This window comes from Berghia stephanieae, chromosome 12, assembly GCF_034508935.2.
Source record: "Berghia stephanieae isolate SIO BIC M18660-M18661 chromosome 12, UCSD_Bste_1.3, whole genome shotgun sequence".
Classification (NCBI taxonomy): Eukaryota; Metazoa; Mollusca; class Gastropoda; order Nudibranchia; family Aeolidiidae; genus Berghia; species Berghia stephanieae.
This window is the reverse complement of record NC_088371.1, coordinates 31769020-31780208: the sequence shown is the minus strand read 5'-3', so window position 1 is coordinate 31780208 and position 11189 is coordinate 31769020. Positions and strand designations below refer to the sequence as shown.

Below are 11189 nucleotides of genomic sequence, written 5' to 3'. Positions count from 1 at the left end.
AAAATGTTGAATATTTCATATGGTTCAGCAAAACCAAGGATTGATTCGTTTTCTGATTGACTGATTAATGTTAGATTAATTGACCAATTGATAATGAGGATAATATTTGGGGTTGAATTGTCACAAATGTAACGAATTGAAAATGAAATGAATATGTTTATGTTGTGTATATCGCACGCGTGAAAGAAAGAGAGAGCGAGAGAGAGAGAGAGAGAGAGAGAGAGAGAGAGAGAGAGAGAGAGAGAGAGAGAGAGAAAGAAAATAAGCAGGAGTGAAATATCTGTTCAATGTTAAAGTTATTATATAAGGTTAAAACAAGTGTATTTGGGCGACCAATTGGCCTGAGAAGACTACACTAAAGTCGAAATTCTATGGGTCTCAGCAGAAGCTTGGGAAGACCATAGCATTCCTGCATCTTTGAGCTTTTGAACTTTTTATTATATAGCTCAATAGATAGTATGCAGATGACGTCACTCAGGCCTTTGTTATTGTTTTTACCATCATCCGCGTTTGTGAGTTGTTCTCACTAAACTGTATTAACCAGACTATAAAAGTTCATGGTTACACAGAGTTTGTGTGTTGGTCCGTTATACTTCCGGATGGCAATGTTGTAAACTCCTTGGCCAAGCGCATTCTATCTATATCCACTAAACGTGGTCAAAGCGTTTTACAAGGGTTCCCTGGCCAACAGCAACACTTAATTAACATTTAGGTCGGGACATGACGCCTGTTAGGCGATATTACATTTTCTTTTCGGACGGAGACAACGCAGTTGACGGCCAGGTCTCATTTTACACCTGAGTACGGTGAGAGAATGTGAGTAAAGAGCCTTATCCAAGGACTCAACTATGCGCCGAGCGAGGCTCGAACCCAGGACCTTCCTATCCGAAATCGAGAGTCATACCAAAAGACCCCATCTTGTTGATCTTCAGTCATAAAGACATCACGAGGGGGAAGAAGAACAATAAGATTATGAAGAAGAAGAAGAAGAAGAAGAAGAAGAAGAAGAAGAAGAAGAAGAAGAAGAAGAAGAAGAAGAAGAAGAAGAAGAAGAAGAAGAAGAAGAAGAAGAAGAAGAAGAAGAAGAGAAGAAGAAGAAGAAGAGAAGAAGAAGAAGAAGAAGAAGAAGAAGAAGAAGAAGAAGAAGAAGAAGAAGAAGAAGAAGATGATGATGATGATGAAGAAGAAGAAGAAGAAGAAGAAGAAGAAGAAGAAGAAGAAGAAGAAGAAGAAGAAGACTTTCTTTTCAGATTGTTGTATAACTCTTGTTGTACATCGACACACGATCAATGAAACGATTGGCTTATCACTACCCCCTCCCCCCCCCCCCCCAACCACTCGCCTCTCACGCCTATACAAACACGCACACAATCACACACACACACACACACACACACACACACACACACACACACACGAACACGAGCATACCATAATTATTAATTTGCTTTTAATTTCCTGGATAAGCTCCTTACTTTTTCGCTTACCCTAGTCGCTTCCGTGAAATAGAACAAGAGACAAAACACACATAAACACACACATACACACACACACACACACACACACACACATAAATATTTACAGACATTAGCTAATAAATGCACTGCCAATGGTCCAATCCCGAGGACAATAAATGACAATATAATATAATATTCAATAACATGCGAAGGATCCATGACGTCGGAAACTCCGCCCACTTATGACACACGCGACGGTGAGTCGACTTGCTGGTCACCACCACAGATCGATGAGATTTGCTGTGGTCACCACCCACGACTCGTCACGACCAACCACCAATCCACGCCCCTTCCCCACCTCTGTCTGTCCTTCTCACCACAGATCGATGAGATTTGCTGTGGTCACCACCCACGACTCGTCACGACCAACCACCAATCTACGCCCCTCCCCCACCTCTGTCTGTCCTTCTCACCACAGATCTATGAGATTTACTGTGGTCACCACCCACGACTCTAATCCAAAGTCACGACCACCCACTAATCTACGCCTCTCCCACCTCTGCCCTTCTTTGGATAAAAAGAAGCAAAATAAATCTCGTCCCCAGGGAGGCCAATAAGCCCCGCCTTAGTTGTATTTTTCTACGACAGGGATTTACCGCTGTCACAAACCATCCATAGGTATCTCTCTCTCTCTCCCTCTTTCTCAAAAAGTTGCAATATCATTGTGAGATATCCAAAATCACGTGATAGATTCAATATACGTATAAAAAGTTCATGTCGCAAAGAGTCATTCACTTTGACTTTGGTCAACGACAGACGTACAAGTTCAGTGGTGTTTCTTTTGATTTCAAAGACAATTTCGGTGATCACGGATAGGATAATCTGTGAACATTTCTTGTGTTTGGAATGAAATATTTATTTGTGCAATGATGGATGCCGGAATGAGTTGTAACAACGAAGCCGAAGACTCCACTAGTACAGAATATTCATCTTTCGTAAATATGATGTCTACAACTTCCAGCGGTTCTCCAAAGGAAACCATGGATTCTCCTGGTAAGGATGAGAAAGAAAATACTCACTCCGAAGCAATTGACGGTTCAAATACTTCGAACACTCTTGTAATTCGTTCACAAAGTAACATACCGGCTGCTATAGGTAATTCCGATGGAGATATTCCGATACAGGCTAAATCTGTGGAGGACACCGGAGCTGCAATTTCCAATCCTTCTACTTCCACTGGCAATGATGGAGAAGCTAATGAATCTGATGATAGCTTTGAAGTTTTGCATGCATGTTTTGGACCCATTGAGAAATGGCGTAGTAAAAGTAGTGAAAGGGTAGAAAGCGAAAGCGATTACGATGATAGCGCGGACTCGAATTATTCTTTTGAAATGGTGGACTTTCTAGACACTGATGAAGACGAATTTCCTTTGGCTGGTCGTATTGGATTCGCGGTGCCTGATTTAGACTATAGTCGCTCTCCCCCTGATACTGATAGCTCTATGGCCGGACAGTTTGAATCGAGAGAGAGAAGTTCTGGAGGAGTACAAGTACTAGTTCAGGAGCGCAATCCAGGCATCCCTTTTGAGCATGACTTTGACCTAGACTTTAGACCTAGTCATTTTAGAGACGACCCGGCTGTTAGTAGGATCCAGTTTCATCCCATACAGAGGGACTACGGTGCTCAGGATCATTTTGCTAGTTCTAGTTCTACACATAATTGGACTGATGGAAGGAGCACTGTTGCTGGAAACCGCCCTTCTTTAATAGTAGGTGATGGAGCTCCGCGGCCACGAGATGATGCCCCTCGCTTCGACATCCTTACAATAAATTTACTCGTTAAAAATGGAGCAGGTGCCCGGCTCAATGATGATGACTCACTCCAAGGAATAAACTTAGTCGTTGGTGGTGAAGGTGCACGGCCCAAGGTTCAAAGCTCGCTTCAAGAAGAAAATTTAGTCGACGACGGTGACAGTGACGATGCGCGATCCAAAGATAATGACTCACTTCAAGGATCAAATTTAGTCGTTGGTGAAGGTGCACAGCCCAAGGTTCAAAGCTCACTTCAAGAACAAAATTTAGTCGACGACGGTGACAGTGACGATGCGCGATCCATAGATAATGACTCACTTCAAGGAACAAATGTAGTCGTGGGTGGTGAAGGTGCACGACCCAAGGTTCAAAGCTCACTTCAAGAAGAAAATTTAGTCGACGACAGTGACAGTGACGATGCGCGATCCAAAGATAATGACTCACTTCAAGGAACAAATGTAGTCGTGGGTGGTGAAGGTGCACAGCCCCAGGTTTCCAGCTCACTTTTAGAAGCAAATTTAGTCGGTGACGGTGACGATGCGCGATCCAAAGATGACTCACTTCAAGGAACAAATTTAGTCGTTGGTGGTGAAAATGACTGGCCCAAGGTTCAAAGGTCACTTCAAGAAGCAAATTTAGTCGAAGTCGATGATGATACGCGATCCACAGATAGTAGCTTACCTGAAGAACATTTGTTCTACGACGATGAATATGTGCCACCCATTGATCTTAGCAAACTTATTCAAGACGACGATAGTGAAAGTGAAAGTGCCCCACCCAATGATCAAAAACCAAATTCAGTCGACGATGTCGAAAGTGCGGAGCCGGAAGTACTTCTTGATTTATGCCCTTATTGCGAAAGGCCTCGCCCGCTGGGTGCTGCCCCCATCACTCCAGAGCACCCACCCCCATGTTTGACAAGGAAGACCGAGAGAGTAGAGGAAATTCCAACCGTACATCGAGGACGACCTCTTTCCCATGATGATAGACGTAAGTCAAAATATTTCCACTTTAACTTTCAGTTAATCCATGTGTTACCCATCGTCTCAAAACACTTATTATGTCGGGATGAAGATTTACATGTAAAAACAATAGCTTTGATACGAAACCTATAATTTATCAAAGAAAAATGTAATAAATGGGCATGGGGTAAAAAAATACCCGGATATAGTCGGTGTTGGGGTTGAGTGAGTTAATTCAGATTTGCCTACTACTACAGGCCTGCCAACTTGAAAATTTAGAAAATTCGTGATTTCTTGGAAGTAAAAATTGTAGTCGCTATAGTTGATGATCTTTATAGATAATCAATTTACTCAACATACGATTATATAATACTTTCAAAATCCTTAATATTGCATTCTATGGCATTAACTTTCATCTTCAATAATATTTTGAATTCGTAATTTTTACGCATTTTTCGTAGTAAGTAGGCAGGCCTACTACTACTGTGAAATTGTAATATTACAATTTTTTGGTACTAGCCGGGGGACGGGGGAACTATATTCATTAAAATCTCTTGAAAACGATGTTCTGTTACCAGGGCGGGTGTAATATAATACTGGAGTTTTAAAGCATGTTTTTAACGTAGTGGGGACACATTAGTAATCTTTAAAGATAGTTATTCCGTTATGTTATTTCCCCGTAAAAACTCCCGAATTGTTCCAAATTTCAAGTAGGTAGGTGTCGACCTATATCGAGAGACAACCGTACATTGTAAGAAATAAGTAATTGTATTCTCTACCGGTGAGGATAAAAAGGTTCATATTTGTGGCTATAAATTGAATTTTCATCTCCCATATCTACTGGTACACCCCGATATATTAGCGATTTGAGACGGCGGGTCACATGTGCTCCTAGTTAATACCTAGAACATGACCACGCCCCTTGTTCATGCTCATCAAAGAATGTCAATGATTGCTAATGTAGTGGAGGGAACATGACCACGCCCCATGTCCTTTAACCCCAAATGTCCGAAGTGTTAATGCTCATCCAATATGTCAATGATTGCTAATGTAGTGGAGAGAACATGACCACGCCCCATGTCCTTTAACCCCAAATGTCCGAAGTGTAACAATGACAGTGATTGTTAAAGTAAACCATCTACCCAGGTTGTTTACCGTTGGTATGATTACATAGGTCTATTTATTGTTTATTGTGGCACGTGAAGAGATCGAGAAATGTGCGATATACGGCAGGCGTCTGTCGCAGTGCAGAGAGAGAGAGATTTATTGTTTACGACAGTACTGTCAATGTTGATCGTAATGATGCTTCACGTCAAAGTTATTGTTATCTGCCCATAAAAAATGTACCTCATCCTAACAGGGGAGGTAGGGGGTCAATAATAGCACTGTCGCCGTCTAGTATTACCCCCCCCCCCTCCCCCCCCCTCCTCTTTACCCCCTTCCGGTCCCTCTGATTAATTTATTTATCTTGGTTTATCCTACACTTAATCCCACTCTCTCTATCTCTCTCTCTCTCTCTCTCTCTCTCTCTCTCTCATTTATTTTCTGGCTCTCTCTTTCCCTTACACACACACACACACACACACACACACACACACACACACATGAACGAACGCACATGTGTTTACCCGTAACGTCTTAACTAAAATGTAATTTAACATACTTCCTTTCCTTGTTTACCTGAATAAGACCAATATTTACCCCCCTTTCACTCTCTCTCTTTCTCTCTCTCTCTCTCTCTCTCTCTCTCTCTCTCTCTCTCTCTCTCTCTCTCTCTTATTTTCCCTCTCTCTTTCTTTCATTATCTCTCTCTCTCTCTCGCTCTCTCTCTCTTTCTCTCTCTCTCTCTCTTCCTATCTCTCTCTGTTATCTGCCCCCCCCCCCCACACACACACGCGCGCACACACACACACACACACGCGAATGCACACATGTTTACCTATAATGTCAATGTAATTTAACATACATCCTTTTCTTGTTTACCTTAAAATGGCCAAATGTCGAAACGCAATTTACTTTGTTTTGTATCTTTTATATGAGTCATTTTTACTCCCCTATCGCTCTCTCCCTCTCTTCCTCTATCTCCCTCTCTCTCTATTTTTTCTCTTTTTCTTTCTCTCTCTTTCTCTCGCTCACTCTCCCCCTTTCTCTCTTTCTGTCTCTCTTCCTCTCTCTTCCTCTTTTTTGTTCTTTCTCTTTCTCTATCTCTCTCTACTTTTCTCTTTCTTTCTCTCTCTCTCTATTTGTTATCTGTCCACACATACACACACACACACACACACACACAAACTAACACATGTTTACCTATGTTTAAACTATAATGCCATCCTTTTCTTGTTTACCTTATATAGGCCAAAGGCCAATACGCAATTTACTTTGTTTTGTATCTTTTATATGAGTCATTTTACTCCTCTTTCGCTCTCTCTCTCTCTCTCTCTCTCGCTCTCTCTCTCTCTCTCTCTCTCTCTCTCTCTCTCTTTCTCTTTCTCTTTCTCTTTCTCTCTCTCTCTCTTCCTATTTCTTTCTCTCTTTCCCTTTCTCTCTCTCTTTCCCTTTCTCTCTCTCTCTTTCCCTTTCTCTCTCTCTCTCTCTCTCTCTCTCTCTCTCTCTCTCTCTCTCTCTCTTCCTCTTTTTTGTTCTTTCTCTTTCTCTATCTCTCTCTAATTTTCTCTCTCTCTTTCTTTCCCACTCCCCTCGTGTCGTACGTGCCATTCTATTTGTCACGATGTTCGTCCCGATGCTTGCGGTGAAAATACGAATTTTTGGCGTCAGCTACGACGCTGCGTATCTGTGTCTCTTTGACTCAATAAATTGTTTCTTGCTTCTTAGAACCTCTTCTCAGGACTTTGGAGCATTTTTCGACCAGGCTGGGGGCAAATTAATTTCTAAAGCTATTTAGAGTGGCCTTTTCTTCTTTTCGGCGGCTATATGGTCTAGTGGTATGACACTCGCTTTCGGATCGGAAGGTCCTGGGTTCGAATCTCGCGCTCGGCGCCTAGTTGAGTCCTTGGAACAGGCTCTTTATTCACATTCTCTCACTAAACTCAGGTGTAAAATGATTACCTGGCCGTAAACAGCGTTGTCTTTGTCCGAAAAATTGTAATATTGCCTAACAGGCGTTATGTTCCATCCTACATGTTAAATGTTGCTGTTGAGCACATTTAGTAAATATATATAAAAGCTCATTTTTTCCCCCTTTGCAATTTAAAGTACGCAGCTCGGGGATTCATTCTCTACCGGCGCTTGTCTTGCCACTTCTGTTTAGTGACTTGACATCTAGATCGTGACATGACGCCTGTTAGGTGCGATATTACGATATTTTGCGACAGTGACAAAGCTGTTAACGGCCGGGTGCTTATTTTCCAATAAGAGAATGTGAGTCTAGTGGAATCCATGACCTTCCAATCTGAAGTCCACATAACCGCACATTAGTAATAACGTATCATTTCACTCAGATGGGTAAATTCTAATTAATTGACCTACATTACGCATCTGATTCACTTATTAATTTTGTTAGAATGCGTAAACGGTTTATCTTCCCGATTCTGTCAAAGGGAAATAACAGCGTCATTTTTTTTTATTGGATCGAAGTTATACTTTGTTATGTCCCTTTGTTTACAAAAGGGTAAAATCTTCCCACTTTTTAGTTGACGCAGTGGTAAACTATAACATGTACCCGAGTGACGTCAATTTTATTATACCTATATGCAATGCGTTTAGCCAAAAGACTCACAACATCCGCCAGCCGGATATAACTGACCAACACACAAAACTGTGTAACCAAGAGTGTTTTCAGTTCGATTGATTTAATGATTGAGTGAGAACGAACCATTAAAATGCCTGGCTAGTGGCAAATCCTGCTGTGACGACAATTTTGTTCCTTCTATTCATTGAACGTAGTTGACGTCACTCGGGTATTTGTTATTGTTTTTTGCCATCCGCGTTTATAAGTAATTCTCACTAAACTGTATTAACCAGACCATAATGAATTAACGTTCAAGGTGACACAAACTTTTGTGTGTTGGTCCGTAAAACTTCCGGATGGAAATGTTGTGAGATTCTTAACCAAGCGCATATTATCTGGAGTTGTTCCGCTGTGACATTGTGTAGCGGGAATGAAGTTGACGTCATTCACTCATCTCTTTGTTATTGTTTTTATGAGTAGTTCTCACTAAATTGTATTAATGATTGTGTAAGGTTACCCCTAGTTTTGTGTCCAATACTTATTTGGCGTCTGTCCAGATTTTATATGGAGTCTTAATGTCTTGAATGTTTTCGTTATTAGCCGAAGAAGGGTTTAGAGCCCGAAATATTTTTTGTTTGATATTGTTTTTGTTTGGGGGAGGGGGGGGGGGGGGCGGGTAAAGCTGTAATATTTTTTTTTGTTTGTTCATTAGAAGGGACGTTGTTGACGTCACTCACCTCTTTGTTATTGTTTGTAGCTAGACATTTTTATGAGTAGTTCTCAATCAGACTATAGATAGTATGCAGATGACGTCACTCAGGCCTTTGTTGTTTTTGCCATCCGCGTTTGTGAGTTGTTCTCACTAAACTGTATTAACCAGACTATAAAAGTTCATGGTTACACAGAGTTAGTGTGTTGGTCGTTTATACTTCCGGATGGCAATGTTGTGAACTCCTTGGCCAAGCGCATTCTATCTATAGACAGGTTTGTGTTGTGTGTTGATACGTTAGGTCCGGCTTGCAACATGTTGTGGGTAGATTGCCTGAGCGTATAGATAGTTTGCGCTTGCCTAAGAAGCTCACAACATTGCCATCCGGAAGTATAACGTACCAACACACATGTGTATCCATGAACGTTTATAGTCGGGTTAATACAGTTCAGTGAGCATTACTCATAAACGCGGATGGCAAAATTGAAATCACTTAGATCTTTGTTATTGTTTTAAGTCAGCCTTTGGAGTCTCAGCCGTTTTTTATGAGTAGTTCTCACTAAAATACCCTTTAAGGTTACACATCATTTTATGTGTTGTTACGTTATGTCGTAGCCATCTTTATTGCCTGACACTGAAACCCAAAAAGTCTGGCTTTTTGACGTCATTATTTGGTTTTTGCACCGCCTAGTGAGTTGTCGTTTGTATAGATCATGGAAACAAGGTATTTCATTGGTTGAACTATTGGATACAACTCACGATTTGTTTTCTTTTGTGGCCAATTCGTGAGTTGTATTCAATAGTTCAACCAACGGATTAATACAATTTAGTGAGATTTACTCATAATAGCGGATGGCAAAATACAATAACAAAGACCCGAGTGACGTCAACTTCATTCTATTAAACGTTCAAGGTTACGAATAGTTTTTGTGTGTTGGTCCGTTATATTTCCGAATGGCAATGTTGTGAGTTTCTTAGCCTAGCGCACAGCATAGTATATTAATATTTAATGCTTAATGTGTAGAACGTTTTGAAGTCCCCCTCGTTTGCGCGGACAGTTGTTACATTCGCAGTTGTCCTCATTGTGGTTCAGATTTGTTTCTAACTTTAAATCAAAGATGTCAGAAAACATAGAAGGTATTTAGATCCTTAGGATATTCGTCGTTTTATACTTTGTGAATAGGATAATTAATGTTTATATTTTATGTCTACCGGTCATTGATGAATGAATTTATCCTTCAGAGCTGTTAGGAGGCCCGTGGAGATGGGCGTTCCTGCAGTGTGAAGCGGACAATAGCAGTTGCTTGCTATCCATAAGAGAAGTTTATCTTTCACACAGTACTTTTCACTAGATCCAGTTTCCAGTTACCCACTCGGGGAGGACTTCCGTAGTTTCACGGCACTTTTATTATATTACTTTATCTTTTGGCCATATGGACTTTCAATTAGATAGTTGCAATGCCCGATAAATATTACTTTTTCAGATAAGTTTCATTTTTATATGTGGTGTTATTTAAAAAGCATTTGCTGAGTCGATTGTCGTTTATGACTCCGACCAACGCCGTTATTACTTACTGTTTCCCGTCCGTTTCGATATTGCAAGTGATAGCAAACTGTTTCATCAGGTTATATGATCTTTAGTTAGTGTGGAGTGTGTGTGTGTGTGTGTGGGGGGGGGGGGGGGGGGGGGGGGGGGGGGGGAGGGTTGTGCTCTTTGGGCGTGCTGTGAAGCTACGGTAGTCTTCCCCACTCACTGCTGGAGGGAGGGGGTTAGAAACAAATTCTCGACTGCACGTGGTATTGATCTTGGAGGAGACCTTCCGAACGCTTCTAGTGTCAAGGGAAGCAACTCAAATTATATTTCCTCAACTAACCTTATTAGGAAAAACACCTTAGCATCTTTGCTAAGACTTATGTCTAACCCTAATAGAGAAAAAAAAAGACCATAGGACTGATTTGCACTACCTTTCAATATTTGACAGATCAAAATGGCGGCCGAGAGTCAAAACAATGGCCAAATTAGGAAATTTTAAACTTTCACAAAGTTTTTAAAATGCATCTATATGATGACAAATTTAATAAGTAAACGCCTGACAAAAAGATCCACGGTGAAATCATAGCGCTAGGAGCTTTCGGAAGGTCTCCCGATCTTGATCTCTTCGCGTGTGAAGAGATTGCTCTACCAACCGAGTTATTGGTACCCTTATTGACAAAGCGTTTGAATCTAAAAGAAAAGGCTTCGAATTCGGATCTGAGCAGATTATAATTGAGTCCTTGGAAAAGGCTCTTCACTCACATTCTCTCACGATACTCGGGTGTAAAATGAAGTAGGTACCTGGCCTACGGATGTCCTTCCAAAACACAAATCCATTCAAAGGTCGTGGTTAAATTAGATTTCGTGCGGTAAAATCTCTAGTCAAAAGTGATACTAGGCTGCTGGAAACTGGACTTTTCTACTCAGAGGACCTATAAATTATCTTTGTCGTAAATCTTGAATTTAGTAACGTATTTATATCTTTTTGCTGGCGCTGACCTTAATGTGTTGCAAGCGCCATAAAACCAGA

At 41.1% G+C, this 11189-nt stretch overlaps 1 protein-coding gene across 4 annotated transcripts in view; it reads left to right on the top strand.

The window, feature by feature from the left end:
• The first annotated feature begins 2183 nt into the window (after positions 1-2183).
• LOC144957909 (uncharacterized) overlaps positions 2184-11189 on the top strand; it is a 28554-nt gene continuing 19548 nt past the window's right edge. For 2 of the 4 annotated variants that reach the window (XM_078889458.1, XM_078889457.1), the window contains exon 1: positions 9649-9762. In XM_078889458.1, the coding sequence (XP_078745584.1) occupies positions 9744-9762 (19 nt within the window). In that variant the 5' untranslated portion in view covers positions 9649-9743. Of the gene's footprint in view, positions 4260-9648; positions 9763-9840; positions 9964-11189 lie in introns of those variants that run through there. The other 2 variants (XM_078889460.1, XM_078889459.1) reach the window with 2 other exon arrangements.